This window comes from Asparagus officinalis, chromosome 8 (assembly GCF_001876935.1).
Source record: "Asparagus officinalis chromosome 8, Aspof.V1, whole genome shotgun sequence".
Lineage (NCBI taxonomy): Eukaryota > Viridiplantae > Streptophyta > Magnoliopsida > Asparagales > Asparagaceae > Asparagus > Asparagus officinalis.
The window spans coordinates 5035724-5052983 of record NC_033801.1 but is presented as its reverse complement, the minus strand read 5'-3'; the positions used below and the strand labels follow the sequence as shown (position 1 = coordinate 5052983).

Below are 17260 nucleotides of genomic sequence, written 5' to 3'. Positions count from 1 at the left end.
TCTCCGTATCATACGCTACATCAAAGGGACCTTGCACCAGGGCCTGCATCTTTCTTCTACATCCTGTCCTGTGTTACAAGGATACTCTGACTCAGACTGGGTTGGTGATATTATTGATCGACGTTCCACGACAGGGTACTGTATTTTCCTTGGCGATTCACTCATCTCGTGGAAAAGCAAGAAACAGACTGTCGTTGCCCGCTTCAGTGCCGAAGCTGAATATCGTGCTCTCGCTCATGCTTCTGCCGAAATTGTTTGGCTTCGCTGGCTGCTTCAAGATATGGGTATTGACCATCCTGAGCCCACACCCTTATACTGTGATAACAAAAGTGCCATTGAAATAGCCCACAATGATGTCTTTCATGAGCGAACTAAGCATATTGAAGTGAATTGTCACTTTGTTCGTCAACACTTTCTTCAAGGGCATATTCTGCTACCGCACATATCTTCCGAGTTTCAGACAGCTGACTTGTTCACCAAACCTCATGTGGTTGCCAGGTTCCGGTTCCTCGTATCCAAGCTCCGGATGCTCTTCAAGCCTCCATAAGCTTGAGGGGGGTGTTAGAATATTCTACATATGCCTAGAATATTTACTCCTTGATTTGAGCCTTGATTTGAGAGATTGCATATATTTAGGAGATTTTGCTTGATTCATTCCTTGATTGTAATTACCATGTATAACTATTTCCTCATCCCTATATAAAGGGACCATGATTCATTGTATCAAAATAAGATTCAATATTCAAAATCATTGCTCTCTCAGATTCTTAACACAGCAAACAGTACAATAGTGATACTTGAATCACCCAATGCTTCAAGCATTGAGAAACTTTGCTAAGTAGTCCACGCTAATCTTCTGCAATTTTGGCACGACTTCTTTCATCAGAAGCCTTTCTTTAGGTGAGTCACTTGAACAAATTATACCCAATTCCATCAAAGAAGATAAGAATGGATGTAAGGTACATCATCACTCGATCTTGCATTTCCAGACTCATCGTTCAAAAGATTTTGATCCACAATTTCCAGCGGACCATTAAGATATGCATCACATGCATATTGCCTCAGGCTTGATTTGCAGAAAAATATAGGATCAGTAGGCTTTTACATATAAAAATCTCGAGTAACAATATCCCGAAGCTATAAACATCCCCTTTTGTTGATACTCTTCCATTTGATGCATACTCTATCCAACATACAAAAAAAGGATAACATACAAAAAAGATAACCAAATAATACTGATTCAATATAAAAAGGTGAAAAGTTTGATTATTACCTGGAGCAAAATATCCAATGGACCCTGGTGTTTTTGCTGAAGTTACACTCTGATTATCACCGCCTAATAGTTTTGCAATGCCAAAGTCGCTAAGATGTGCAGTCATTTCTTCATCGAGAAGAATGTTGCTTGGTTTCAGATCATGGTGCAGCACAGCTTGAGAATGATGATGATGAAGATACTCAATAGCTGAAGCCACATCGATAACTATGTTGATTCTTTGAAGTGAGCTCAAGCAGTATTTATGAGAGTGGAGCCATCTTGCAAGGCTTCCATTAGGCATCAATTGGAGAAAGAGTGCTCTGAAATCCAAGTCGGGGCAAGCAATGATGATTTTGACAAGATTTCTATAGGGAACCATTCGTAAAGCATTACATTCTGCATCAAAACTCTTTGAAGCTCCATCGACTTCCAAATTCAAGACTTTTACTGCAGTGAGAAGACCGTCAGTCTAATTGCCCTTTGTACACTGATCCAAATGCCCCTCTTCCAAGTAAATTTGCGTCACTGAAGTTTTCGGGGGCACAAACAAGTTCATGATATGAGATCAGTCTATAATTATTGCGAAATTGTGTGCCTGTTGTATTTGAATTCTTTGATCTCCCTTTATGTGACTTTAGATGGATATAAAGGCCAAGAACAATAATTAGAGCAAAAGCAATAGCAGGTAGGATACACTTGAGCGAATGAAGCCTACTCTTTGAATGAGAAACTGATACATTTGAAGAGCAAAGTGGAAAGCCTAGTTTTGGTGATCCGCATAATGCTTTGTTTCCTACCAAAGATATAACTGTGTGATTCAAAAATGCGCCTTTATTTGGAATGACTCCTTCAAGCTTGTTAAAAGACAGGTTTAGACTGTTGAGGCGGCGAAGATTGGCTAAAGAATCGGGTATTACACCTGAAAAATTATTGCATGAAAGGTTCAAATACGCGATATTAATAAGGTCACTCAACACTTGTGGAATCTGTCCAGTACACCAGTTATATGAAAGATCTAAAGCACTAAGCATTTGAATTTTTTTTTATAGCATTTGGAATTCTAACCGATAACTGATTCATTGAAATGCTCGAACTGTCTAAGGCCTTCATTTTGCTGATTGCTGAAGACAGTGATCCCTGGAAAACGTTTTCTGAATGATCGAGTTCAATTAGACGAGTTAGATTCCAAATACTCTGAGGAATTTCTGACAATAATGCATTTTCGCCAAGCTCCAAGTGTTCTAATGAACTGAGATTTCCCAGTGAGTCTGGTATCGCTCCAGAAAGTTTGTTTCCATAAATATACAATGTGTTCAGCATCTTTAAATTGCCGAATTCAAATGGTATAGACCCAGATAATCTATTATTCTCCAAACTTAGCAACTGAAGATTTTCTAGCATTGCTATTTCAGAGGGTATTGGATCATCTAGCTCAGTAGTACCCAATCCTAGACTCGTCAAGCTAGAGATACTGCCAATTTCAGCAGGGACTTTTCCCTTAATAAGATTTCCATCTGCAACAAAATGCAATAAACTTCTCGAGAGATTGCCTATTGTACTCGGAAGAAAACCCTCAAACTCATTTTTCCACAAACCTACATTTTCTACGTATCTACAGTTCGAAAGTGAGCCAAGAAAATCCAATCCTCAAACTTAACTTGTTCCATCCTAGATACAAAGTCACAAGCTGAGGCATGTTGCCAAAGTTCACAAGCAAAGTCGATTGATTGAAGTGATGACATATTTGAGAGCGAAATCGGAATAGAACCTGTTAATCCCTGGTTACGACCGAGATATAATTGTTGGAGATTTGAAAGATCTCCCAATTCCTCAGGAATAGTCCCATATAAATCATTTTGAGCGACGACCAAACCAACCAAACTTGTAAGATTACCAAAAGAAACAGGTATAGTACCTGTCAAATTATTCGGGCCAAGATACAGAAATTGAAGCTGCTGTAAATTTCCAAGCTCCATCGGTATTTTCCACTGAACTGGTTGTAAGATAAAGACAATGTGCGAAGATGATTGCAATAAGAGAATCCAGATGGGATACTTCCAGTGAGCTGATTGAATGAGCCACTGAGAACAAAGATTTGAGGAAGCATTGTTTGAATAGAGCTTGAATTCGAAGGAAGAGTCCCTGACAGATCATTCTCAAATAGCAAAAGCAGAATCAACGATGACATAGTGAAAATGGATAGGGGTATAGAACCAGAAAGCTGATTCTGACCGAGCATTAGTAGCTTAAGACGAGGCACATACGCTAGAGACTCAGGTATTTGGCCAGTGAGACTATTGTTTGTGACATTAAGGTAGGATAGAAAGGAGAGGTTCGCAATATGTGGAGTGATTTTGCCATAAAGAGATAAGTTGTCGAGCTGAAGAGCGACGACTCTTTGCCTTGTTTGGCTGCATTTGATGCCAGTCCAAGTACAGAAGGAAGTGTTGGTTGTCCGATTGCTCGATAGAATTTGAATGGGTCATCCACATTGGCTTTGAAGGAGAGGAGTGATGAGAGGTCAGAGAAGTTGTTGTGTTCTGCTGATGAGATTGAAGGGAACAAAAAAAGTACCAAATGTATAGTTGCAAAGAGAATGGGATGGAACTAGGAGTGCATTCAGTCTGGATACGGCTCGGATATGATGCTTACCATATCTATACCCGCTTACCCATCTCGGATACGGATACAGATATACCTCGGTAAGAAAAATTCATATCTATATCCGCTAAAATCAGAAATGATTACGGATATACATGCGGATATATAAGCGGATATGCATACAGATATAAAACGGATATGAAAAAACTAGATAGTATTGAGAAAAACATAGTTTATGTGATACAAAAGAGTTTGTTAATATGCTCATTATAACTAAAAAGTTAAGATTAGACATCTTGATCATTAAAATTAACCAAGAATCCATAATCTAAGAATCGAAACTATAGTAAGAGTATGACTAATACGTATTCGGATGTTTCAGGTACGTATTCGGATTTGAGTAACCATATTCGTATCCTAATGGATACGGTTACGGATATTTACTCGGAATCAGATACGGTTCAACAGCCCTCGATGGAACTCCATTAAAGATGAAGGAATGCAAGTGAAAGATGATAATGTATTTTCATATATAGAACTTTGGCAAGTAAAACTGAGACATGGACAAATTTCACAAGATTTCAATAATTGTACAGTAACAAGTTGCTTCGTAGTGGGTTGCTTGCTAGTTTCCTCCCTCGTGAGTCGTGCCTGGCGGCTCTCTTGTATTTTTGCTCAAGGACTTCGAACATAATAAGTCCATAGTCTGCTTCAAGGACCTCAATATTAAAACAACTTCGGTTCAAACCTCATTGCATATGTATACAAAAGGATCTTAAAAATGTACCTCTTCACAAATAGTCCAAGTCTTGGAAACGTACCACTATGCAAATAGTCCAAGCGTTGGTCATGATCCATGAAAGCGATGCCACAACTTCGAAGTTTTGATGCAACAGAATAAACTTTAATAATGATGATATAGAGTAAGTAATAAAGCATGGATATTTGAAAGAAACTTGCACATTTAAATAGGAAAGAGGTATTTAAAACGTAAAGCAAAGTAAAGATACAATTACAATGCTCATCCGTCCACTGACTCTATTGCCCAAAGATCAATATCTAGTCTAACTAAACTCACCTACTCGAATAACTTCTATAAAGTAAACCACTGATATAAAGACTAAAATTTTAAAAAAGAAAAAGGAAAAAAGACCCTATACTAAAAGAACTCAAAGTCCAGAAAGTTTCCCCCAGACTTAACATCAGCTCCAACAATCCTCTTACTACTGCTCCCTGCTCCAACCCCAAACTTCACTGGAACTTCAATCTCTGGTGCAGGCCTTGGAAGCTCCGGCGGCGTACTACACCTAATCAAAGCCCAATTCACACCCTCAAAGAACGGATGCTGCTTAATCTCGGTAGCTCCTCTCTTAAATCCAAACCTTTGTTGTGGCTCTTTTACCAAAAGCCCCCTGATCAAATCTCTACCTGCATAACTCGTCGAAGGTGCGTCGGGAAATTTCAGCTGCTGACCGACTACATTGAAGAGAGTTGCTCTGTTGCCTGACCCTTTAAATGGAGTTTTCCCGTATAAAAGTTCGTAGAGGAAAATACCGAAAGTCCACCAGTCTACTGCACTTCCATGGCCTTCACCTTTGATGATCTCAGGAGCAAGGTATTCATGGGTACCGACAAAGGACATTGATCTTGCTGCTGTGGGCTCAGCCAAAAGCTCGGGTTTTGAATTCTTCGAGTTTTTGTTTTTGGTTCTGGATTTTTGAGGGAAAATGCGAGGAAGAAAGCAGGAGGGTTGGATACAAGAGGAAGTAGGATTGATGCATGAAGGTTGGACACAGAATGCTGTTGACTGTTTGGATGGATTGTGATCTAGTGGTGAGGATTTTATTAGGGTTGGTGAAACTGCACAACGAAGCGATAGGTCAAAATCTGAGAGCATTATATGGCCATCATCTCGAACGAGTACATTTTCAGGTTTGAGGTCTCTGTAGACTATTCCAAGCATGTGGAGATACTCAAGAGCTAATAGTACTTCAGCTGCGTAAAACCTGGTATAATGAAAAATTATAACTTCATCAAATTAACAAGCTAGATCTTAAATTTACTACTCAGAATAATATATATACTGCTATCTTGAGAAAATAAGGAGGTTACAGGGCTCAAATGTTCTACATTCTCACAAATAAGCAGCGATAGTATCAGTGAAATCAGTTTCTAGGTAAGAAAGAATTAGATTCGTGACAAATCAGGAGGCTGTATATGTACACTATGTTATTACAAATAACAAGTTATGGCCTAAATTGTGCAGTGCATAAGGCGAGAGGAAAGTGTGCATTATTGAACAGTACTAAAAGAACTTTTTTTAAACTACAAGTAGTGTCAACTAAATGAGTAGGCTATATAATAGATCTAGGTAACAAAGTATTAGGTTCATCACAAAACAGAAAGTATATTTATAAAACATGTCATTACAAATAACAAGTTATAGGGCAAACAAAGCAACACATATATCAAAAAAAAATTTGCATGATAAAATTGACAACAAAGGGAAAGATGTATAAAATCATAAAAGTTCAAGCATGACAGGATACAAAATAAGAACAGTTATTGGGCTAATGAAGTATTCTAGTGCTTTAAGACCTCCAAGGAATGCAAACTACATCACTACTATCAATCAGAATATAGAAAACATTAATAACTGAAAACTCAACTGGTTAAAGAATTAAACAGTACCTCGCTGCATATTCAGAAAAATGCTTTCCAGGCTGCCGCTGCCTCAAAGTATGCAAATCACCACCAGGGCAAAACTCCATAACCAAACATGAAAACCTATCAGTCTCAAAATGTGTATACAAAGTCGGCAAGAAAGGATGATCGAGAAGCTGAAGAATCTCCCTCTCCGTCTGAGCCCTTGCTAGCTTCTTCCTGCTAGCAAGTGATGCCTTATCCATCACCTTCATTGCGAAATAGCAACGGGTCCCACTCAACTCCGAAAGATAAACACTTCCGATATCACCACACCCGAGCCTCCTCAAAAGCCGAAAATGGTTCATCCCCAACAAACCATTGCGAGCCCTAATGGCTATGATAGCTTTCCATCTCGGATCATTCCCTTTATGGGGCTTGTTAACACCTCCAGTTACACTACTCCAAGTACTATCATCGCTTAGGCTGCTGCTATCACTCGCTCGGCTAATGCTAGTCTTTGTACTTCCTAGTGAGTCTCCTACAGCACTTTCCTTCGCACTCTCACAGTTCTTCTCCCCGATGAACCCATTGCTCTTATATGAAGCCAAGCATTTATGCACGATGCTCACTGCTGCGTCTACACTTGCGCTGTCAATGCTAGTGAGAGGGCTTACATTGCCACTAGGAGGCAAAGAAGCATCCCACACACACTCCTTCTCAGAATTTTCTGTTGTTTGAGATGCACGAGGGATCGAGAATGGGGAATTGACAGAACCCAAATCATTTAAAGGAGAATTGGGAGCAATGGTTGGCTTCTCGTTAGGGATTTTAATGGAGAGATTTTCTATGAAGGGTCCTTTGACTGAGAGGGCTCTCATCAAACAGCTTGCTTGAGCCCTGCTCTCGTCGATTGGGACGAACATTGAGCCCATGAGATCGGAATCGATTGGCTCTGGGGGATGGCTTGCACCCGAGAAAGAGCTTGATCCTTCGTCGCAGGAGTCCATACTCTTGATGCTAGCAGCATCATGGGTTGATTCCTTTTGTGCTTTTACATCCAATGGAATTTGTTCTTCTTTCAGAGGCCTCTCCATCTCCAGTGTATAACTGGCATCACACTACGACCAAATTCAGAGGAAACTCAAACTGGGTATTCACAAAAACTCGTTAACTTAGATATATCCAGCTACTAATTTAATAGTAGCACTTCATGCTGCTTCTCTTGTTTGATTTTTAGAATCTGCACAGATCAAAAAGAAGAAATTAAGCACGGAGCAAGAGAATTAATAGGTACACAGGAAAACCCAAGTGAAAAAAAAAGAAAGAAGAAGAACAAAAGGAAACATTGCGGGGTTTACATTACAGAAAAAAAAAGGGGCCTAATTTTAGTGATTGTTGTTTTGGAAATAACTTAAAATTGGCAAAAAGCCAGGCATTTTGTCTAAATGAGATTACACTATCACACACAGCAAAGAAACAGGAAATAAAAAGAAAAAAATGATTAGTTAGATCTAAATGGGGAAGCTTTCCTCAAAAAATGAAGGGAAAATAGTAGAAATTAGCTCAAAAAAACTCAAAAAAAAAAAGCAGAAGGATGAAGTTTGACGACCTGAGGAGAGGTAGTTCTAGAGCTCAAAGAGGAGGAGCAATGGGATTTTAGTGGTCTAACTTCTAAAGATTTGTTCTTTGATCTTGCATTCTCTTTGCAAAAGAGTAAAGGAAAAAAAGAGAGAGGAGCAGTGTGAGAGAGCAGTAACTGCAATTCTCTCTTTTTGTTCTGTTCTTTTGCTGGTGATGCGTTTTACAAGTAGCTCCCTGTAGATAAAGGTAATTAATTCATTGAGGGTTTTCCTAGTGTTTAATTATAGTCTCCTTTTTCTAACAAATTACTTGTAGAAAAAGAACTTAAAATAAGCTTGCTTCTAAGTTTTTCAAGGGGTATGAAAGAAAAATATCGGTTGTTCTTACATGAACCTATAGTATGAAATAAGAGAGAGAGAAAAATGAATAGTGAGCCGGTCTTTCCTAATTTGCGCTAATTTATTTCTTTATTTCTCCTCTCTCTCTCTCTCTCTATCCCCTTGTGAGTAGTGAGTGTTCATAAACACCCCTCATAAAAAACGTTTACTTTTTTGGGTTTTTTTTCCCAAAGTAGGATGAGCTTCATTTTCTTAACGCCTTGTTTGGTACGTGGGAATGGACTCAAATGAGAATGGAATGGAAGAAGGAATGAAATGAAATGAATGTGAGAATGGAATGGTCATTCTCATTCTCATGTTTGGGTGTAATTTATAAAATAAAATGAGAATGAACGTATTTTAAAATTGTATATTTTATTGATTCTCACTTAAGTGGGAATGCCCATTCCCTATCACTTCATTGGGAATACTCATTCCCACATAAAGTGGGAATTGATGAGAAGTGAGAATGAGCATTCTAACTTCAAAAAAGAGGGTGTGTTTGGTAGAAAGGAATGAGAAGTGAGAATGATCATTCCATTCCACCTCATTCCCGCGTACCAAACGAGTAAGTTTTGGTACTAAAAAAAATTCCAAATTATAATTTATCCTAGATTTATTAAAACTTCAGAAAATTTATAGATAATAGATTACATCACTCATCTTATTTTTTCTGTTCGCATCCAAAAAAGTATCATTGAATTGTACCATATGAGCAACAAAATCAAATCTCGATTCTTGAAATCAAGGTTTGTTAGCATTTTTTCCATGATTTTTTTAATGTAGGCAAGATTCAGCGTTTGGATACGGAATCCTCACAAACTGAGACAGACAATGATGATTCCTGGTGGAAATTTTGACAAGTGAGCTCCAAAATGACCCATACAGATATTCTACATTGTGACTGCATGATTAGCTGCGGATCTTGTAATTATTTTCTCCCTGTTTATAACAATAATAACAAGGATCTGCCCCCCTTTCATTTCTTCATGCTTATTATAGACTCACTTTTGCATAATAAGAACCCAGCACGGATTTGACAAGGCTTTTGAAGTATTTGATTTTTGGGGGGAAGAGAAAGGGGGGCACTTTAATGATTCCTTCACACTTTTGTTTGGTTAAAGAGTTGGACTGGGGTGGGTGAATGTGCTGACCCAAATCCCTAGCCCTTGAAAGAAACAGAGATTTGGGCTCTTGTTTAATAGCCCCAAGGGCCCTAGGATCAAGAGGCCTAGGGGTGAAGCCCAATAAGTGCTAGGTTCCTTTTTAGACCTAGCCCAAGACTCATAAGAGTGCTATTACGTCTTTGGGAATGTCGTGATTGATTAAAATAATTGACAATGCATGCCGACCCGGATTATGCAAAATAATAATTATCATAAGTAACAAAGAAAGCAAAGTGATGATTAATTTTTGAGTTTTTTTCCCTAGAAAGGACCTCAAATATAATGTAATCATATGAAAATCACCTTTCATTTTTAATTTAGGGCCTGTTTGTTTGCCTTAAAAAAATGGGAAATCAAAGAAATAGAAAACTATTTCTAAGAAAAATGGGTTTTTGAATTGTTTGGTTGGCTGAAAAAAAGGAAATCAAAGAAATGGAGATGAGATGAGATGAGTTGTCACATTATTATTGGATGATGTGAGTGATTTTTTAAGAAAACTAGTTTTGATGTTGTTCGGTTGGCGAAAAAAATAAGGAAATGAATTATAAGAAACCTATTTCCCGTAGTTTTGTTGTTTTCTTTTGTTTGGTTCATTCTTAAAAATAAGAAATGAAATAAGATGAGATGAGTTGCCATTGTATTATTGGGTGATGTGAAGAAAGATTAAGAAAAGTGTTTTCATAACTTTTTGGGATGAAAACAAAGAAATAAAATGTTAATGAGATGAGGTGAATTGTTATAATATTTTATTCGATGATGTGAGTGATTTGAAATGATGAAAAGAGATGAGTTGAGTGATGTTTGGATGAAAATAATATTTTATTAGATGTGATGGATGAGTTGTTAGATGAAAATAATATTTTATTAGATGTGGTGGATAAGTTGTTAGATGAAAATAATATTTTATTAGATGTGGTGGATGAGTGGTTAGATGAAAATAATATTTTATTAGATGATGTGGATGAGTTGTTGGATGAAAATAATATTTTATTGTATGTTGTGGGTGAGTTTTAGGGATGGAAATGGAAGAAATGGATTATTTTGAGATTTCCACCTTTTCCATTTCCATTTCTTGGTTTTTAGGAAATAAACGAACAGGCCCTTATAAGTAAACCACTTTGAAAGTGAATTTTTGTTGCCATAAACCGGCTACAAAGTCAAAATTTTCAGTAAAAGCCCAAAATTATCCTTATAAGCTCACATTTTAAGGCATGCGACTCATTTTTTTAGTGTTTAGGTCTCGTTAAGATACAACTCATGTAACTTGAACTAGAATTTGTCAGCTTCTTTTTTATTTTCAATGAATGTTTGACTATAATAAAAACCTATTTTAAAGATGATTTATATATAATTGGAAATTAAAAGGTGATTTATGTGTAATACTTTTTTTGTGGTTCCTAGGGAAAAACCCTTTTAAAAAATATTGGAACCTAATTTACGGCGTTGTGAACAATTAATTATTGTAATTCAATGTTTAAGATGACAACTCCTTATGTACCTTTCTCACCAGTAACTTAAATTATGATGGCATCAAGTTTTGTGTGAAATTGATTTTTCACTTTGAAAATTCATATTTGATAATAAAGTACAATGTGAATTTTTTTTTTAAAATCACTTTCGATGACACAATACAAGTGTTTATTCCAAAGTTTATTTGTTGTTGGCATTACTATTATTATACTATGGTTATTATCATCATCATTGTGACGAAAACAACAATATTGTACATTAGTTTAAAAAATAGACGTACAAATAGAGAATGAGATTAAAGAGATGAGATTTCTTCATGTAGATTCAACCTCCAAAGAAACCAGTCATATTGCATAGCCATGCTTTGTTTGTTTTGGTCTGTAATCCTCTGTCCTTAACCATGATTAACTAAAATCTAAGATCAGCGTAAACAGCAATTAGCCTAATACGACATAAGGCCCACGGGCACTGACATATTGGGCTTCAGTAAGCCCAACAACCCACCTGGAAGAGAAAATCCCCGTGCGAGCTCGCCTGTCTTAAATCTCTGCTCCCCAAAATCCGAGCGAGCACTGAAATCAATCGCCTTCAAGAGCTTTGATTCTTGCTGTTATCTTGGTATATTCCTAATCTTTTAGCTTGCTATTCTTTTATATATGTCTATTTCTTTTTGCTCTTTTTAGATACTTTTCTGTGGTTTGTTCAGTTTGTAATTTGATAATCTTTTCTGTTGTGGGATTTGTTTATGGTCCATCTTATGCTAATTAGGGATGTGGGTTTGATTGCTGAAGAATTTTTATTTGCTGCCACTGAGTTGTCTAAATTTTGATAATATTAGTACTTGATGGTGTCTTTTTGAAAAAGGAAAAATGTGGCGGCAGCTCCTAATTTTCTTTTATCATATTGGATATCCTCGCATTCTTGTAATAATCAGGGTTGGACAGGTTATCTCACTAAAGACGCTTCATCGATAACTAATGAGAAAGGACTTTATTGATGATCCTTGTTTTAAGGGAATAGATTTATATTACCTCCAATTAATCCAGTGTTAGTTGATACTTCATGGTGCATAAACACATATTTGACGATATATTTTCATAAATGCATTGTGCTTATTTCTCCTGCAGTTTCCTTTTCAGTAATTCCCGTATAAACATAGCTTTCATGAACAAAGGGACGGGCTCGTTTACTCAGGGCTGAATCCCATATGATGGATATGTTATTGTTTAGAAAAGACCGTGCGGAGAAATTTTGCATTTATAACCACATGGTATAGCTTGAGACCTTTGTCATTGCAGCTGTATATCAAATTCCATCTGGAATGATACCTTGATATGGCCATGTCTTTAGTTTTAAGATTTTAGTTTTGTTCCTCTCACCAAGAGCTGCAAACAACAGAGCATAAGTCGAATTATGTTAATTAGAACAGAAAGTTGTGCCCAAAATAACGCCCTGTTATATCACATCTGAAGTTGTTCTCATTTGACCAGCGTCATGACATAATTTGTGACAGCATACCCGTTTGAGTGTCAGCTCTTTAAGTTTGCTATGGTAAACTACATTCCTTAGTACAACATTAGAACTTTAGAGTATTAGAGTAGAAATAGTGAGCATACCTATAACACACATAATAGTTGACATATTAGATAGTGACAGCGTCTCTTTTCTCTAAGCTTTTTTTTCATGAAGATCGGTGTCCTCTGTGATACTATTTAGCAATGAAATAGTAAGAGGAAGGTATGTGGACTCATAACTAAAAAGATCATTCTCCCAGGATATTGAGATGCTCGATATATCTCTTGCTTTTCTTGCAGTCTTCAGTCGACAGATAGTTGAGAAAATCTCTAAAGCTGTTATCTTTATACCTCATAGGATTCAACTCTTCTACCAAATCGTTGGCTGGGGCTACTTTTTCATCCATAGAAAGGTTATGGATGCTTGCAATAGAGATCCTTTTCTTCTCAGGGTTCAGAAGTGCTCTATGCACCAAACTCTTGTATTGTCCATTGCTTAAGACCTCCATATAATCACCTATATGGACGTGAAGTGCATCTTCATTGTATGGTACCGCTCTCCATTTTTCCTCTTTGGGGTTCTTGACCTGAAGGCCTTCACAATTTTGAAGGATGATGGTAATGAAGCCGTAGTCAGAATGAGAATCTAGTCCCACTTCAAGGTTCCTCTCGAAGCACTGAGGGTAGAAGTTGGTGGCGATAACTTGCATTCCACAATCAAACTTGTCTCTGAGGTACCCTTGATCTAGTCCAAGACTTTCTAGTATTGCAGCAATCACTTGCAAAGCTACTTTTCTTGCCTCCATGACGTAATTCCCCATCTTTTCCCTGATGATAGCATCACGTGAATAATGGGTAAATTTGACAAAACCCCTTTGGGCATTATAAATCATTAAAAAAACACGGAACTTGTCTCACTTAAGTACCATTACTGGTGGTATTTACTTTAAGTAGTCACGTGTTCAGTACAAGTTTATGCATATCTACTAAAGATAACTTCTTTTGTTAATATCCTTTACCTGTAAGGATAGGTAACCGTAGAATTTCTAAAAAGGTAAGTTTTTTACTCTACCTGTTAACGTCGTTTACGACTATTTTTAATAGTTAACGAGGGTTAGTCTAATTTTCAATTTGCTTATTTCCTTTTTTTATTTTATTTCTATTATTATTATTATTATTTTGTTGGGGGTGGGGGGTGGAGTGGTTATATATGCAAACACAAGAAAAAGTTCAGAATTCTGTAAGTCATGCAGAAATAGCTCGGATCCTGATCCACTATAAATAAAAAGTAGTGGAGAGACTACTACTTCGTCAGAATCATTGATTTCCTAATTGATGGATATGATTTGTCTTTGAGTGCAAATTAGGTATGAGCACAATATATCGAGATTCGAGGTATGGTCAGTGCTAAATTTAGAATGAATCTCAATCTCAGTAAATAATCAATAGTTAGTATAAAAAGTAGTGGTTTCTCCGCTACTTTTTGGTATTGGAGAGAATCCAAATTCCTTTATGTATGCCTTCCTTCTTGAGTAATGCAGCAGCGGGGTTATCTATCTGATAATTGTGAATCCGCCTTGTCTATTTTAGTTAGTCTTGTTATGGGCCTACATGATCAGATCCACGTGCACATGCATGCAAACGTAACTGGATATCAACTGTCCGTCTGAGGAAATTCCTCATCTGGATCTGACATGGACAAATCTGAGCTCTACATCTAAAGAGAAACGGAAAGGGAGGGGTCAGCTAAGCTCATATTCGATGATATTATAAAAATATAGAATGCTCAGGAACGAACAACAAAGGCAACAGTTGTCGAGTGTCATCATTTGTTTATTAGCATTTGATAACTAGTTTGGCGGAAACGTCAGTATTGGGAATCTAAAAAAGTTATGTTTATAGTTGCCGTGAGTTGTTATGATGATGACAAATTATTCATTCCTATAATTTAGGTGATGAAAATTATTTCTTTACCTGTAGTCTTGTGGTACTAATGGCCATAAATGAATCCACTCACTGAGGGGATGAGCATAGAGCTTCAGAAAATCTCTAGCCCTACTGATGCCATCCTTTGGGTTTACTTTATATCTGACAGGCTTTGATGTGTCATCTGATGCAAATTCTTCTTTCTCCTCTGCTGATAAGTCGAAGAAATCTGAAGCTGCTTCCAGAGCGTCATTCATGATTGTTGTGTTGATTCCATGGTTGATAATCTGCAAACATGTTAGGAAGTATAATCCTTTATTTACATAACAGAATTCGCAGGAAATTCAACTCACTACAGCTACCCAATGCTTGTAGTCTTCTTGTGTTGTGGGAATGGTGTAACCTAACTTCCGCCTTTGTGTACTTTATTATATGATAAATTACGAAGAATCAGGACTTGGTCTGGACCATCATGTTCTCTCCCTGATTTTCAATCTAATGATGGATGATAAGCACTAAAGCTTCCTTCTGAAACCTTTGTAGGTTGCAGCAAACAGCTATATATATGTGTTTATATTTGTGATGTTGTCCATCTAATGATGCCCATAGTCAGTAATCTATACTATGTATTACATATTTTGTACTCATTGTTATTGTGATTAATTTAAATGTAATGTGAGCACTAATCTACAGATCATCTGTCACTGTTTTAAATTTTAGGAATAGTTAGCAATCTAGAATACATGTATGCCACGTTGTTATTATTGTTTAGTTGGACTTAATGTGACCCTATCTTTACGCCATTTTATGCATGGTTTATAGTCCGGGTTTTTTTTATTTTTTTATTTTTTAATTTTATTTATTTATTTATTTTGTGCTGCTCATGGAGGTTCTGAATCTTTAGCAGATCTTCCAGGGGAGATTTACTAGTATTATTTGAATATGAGGTACCAGATGTGCAAACTGTTCAGTACATTACAAGCCTTCTATTTTCCATGCACATGCAGTTTGATTTTGACTTTTCATGTGTGTTGAGATTGTTATGTTTAGTAAGTTGTGTATTTAATGTAGGTAAGAATACCAATTGTGTTGGATAGTGACATATCATAATCCTGGGCTACATTAGAATATAAAACACTCTACCCTCACTAGGTTGGAGTTTTGGTTAGCGGAAGGGACTTTAACATGGTATCATAGTAAACATCAAGTTTAAATCCCACGGATTTCGACCCATTGAAGGGGAAAAAAGACTCAACCTACACGGCCATATTGGATTCTAAAATTATAGCCCTCAACCCTCACGAGGACTCCTGAAATTTTATATCCAAACAGGCTACACATTGAACTCTGAAGCTGTGAGCATTACACATGGAAATTTTATATCCTAACAGGCTAGACATTGAACCTTTAGCCTCAACTACTTATTTATGAAATAGCTCATGCTTGGTCAATCTATATGATTGAGTCAAGTCACAACTGAGCCCTGGAGCTTATTCTAACCCATGAATGAAAAATAAACGAAAATGCATCTTTCCTCACCTGGAAGCAACCTAAATCCTTGCACGCATTCCTAATAACTTCTATCGCTTGAGCTCGAACTTCTGGATTTTCATGGAGTTGGCCATAATCAACAACAGGCACAGAACGGTTTTCATCATGGTCCATGATCGTTGTTCTCGAGTCAATTGTATGAACTACAGTTGGGATTGCATAGCTTTTTATAGGCTGTTTTGTCTTAGTCTTGAAGCCTTGAATTCGTTTTGACTACAGAAGTATGGATTTAAGGGTTCTTTGAATGTAGACCTTTAGTTTGCATCCATGTCCGTAATCAATGATGCTTTCTCCTCTGCTCTCACAGTTGCATTTTCTTAACCTATCTGAATTTTTTTTTATGTGGATCAGAAAAAGGTAGGTAATAAAAGGAGAGAACTTGCTTTTGTAGTATTCTGACCTTTGTCTTGCTTATAATTTCAGTGAGCAGATACAGCAGCGGCAGGCCTTATTTTCAGGAGCCCCCCTGGTTGCCGCCGAAATATCATGAGACCCCCTCTTGATTGGTTGCTGAGATTGTCAAGTGGGAGCGAGTCATAAATGGGGACTTTTGTGAGGGACTAGAGGGTAACATTTCCTGCAGTGAACAGGGAGAAACTGGGAATTATATGGCATCACTGGGGACGTCATGGTTCCTACTTGCTTGACACGGGGGTGTACGTAGGAGAAGTTAGTGATGTTATTCCGAAAAGTTCGATGTTGTATAATGTCCATGATGGTAGCTTGCAATAAAGGGGATGTATAGGAGTTAGTGATATTACTACGAAAAGTTTAATGTTGGATAATATCCATGATGGTAGCTCGCAACAAACGGGATGTGTAATTTTTTTTTTTTAATTGTTTGCTGTGGGTGGGGGTTTTATTTTTTTTGGTGGGTGGAGGGTAGGGATGGATCCAGGATTTTAGTTCCGGGGGGCCGCATACAAAAGATAGACGAAAAATTTTCTTAATATAATTTTATTCACAAGAGATACACAACAATCCAAACAAAACAAGCAGAATAGCCAACATTAATATCATCAAAATATTTCCAAAAAGGAAGACAAAAATTATATAGAATGGATATATTTTACTTTTTAAGAGAGGAGGTTTTACCGAAACCATCCTATCTTTTTTTTTCCTCAAATTTTTGGGGTGTTGTGGCCCCACCTGGACTGTATATAGATCCGTCCT

The 17260-nt window shown here is 37.1% G+C and overlaps 3 protein-coding genes across 3 annotated transcripts; 1 reads left to right on the top strand and 2 right to left on the bottom strand.

Moving 5' to 3' along the window:
- Positions 1720-3231, bottom strand: LOC109820734 (probable leucine-rich repeat receptor-like protein kinase At1g35710). Its single transcript, XM_020386930.1, has 3 exons — positions 2872-3231; positions 2321-2752; positions 1720-2241 (listed from the first exon to the last, which is right to left on the bottom strand). Exons 1-3 carry the CDS (start codon positions 3229-3231, stop codon positions 1720-1722), a joined length of 1314 nt encoding a protein of 437 aa, XP_020242519.1.
- LOC109819856 (serine/threonine-protein kinase D6PK-like) lies at positions 4801-8267 on the bottom strand. The gene is made up of 3 exons (XM_020385804.1): positions 8112-8267; positions 6548-7742; positions 4801-5862 (listed from the first exon to the last, which is right to left on the bottom strand). The coding sequence occupies exons 2-3, from the start codon at positions 7594-7596 to the stop codon at positions 5016-5018; spliced, it is 1896 nt and encodes a 631-aa protein (XP_020241393.1). The 5' UTR covers positions 7597-7742; positions 8112-8267; the 3' UTR covers positions 4801-5015.
- Positions 9295-16894, top strand: LOC109820733. The gene is made up of 4 exons (XM_020386929.1): positions 9295-9323; positions 11584-11714; positions 14706-14814; positions 16511-16894. Exons 1-4 carry the CDS (start codon positions 9295-9297, stop codon positions 16575-16577), a joined length of 336 nt encoding a protein of 111 aa, XP_020242518.1. The 3' UTR covers positions 16578-16894.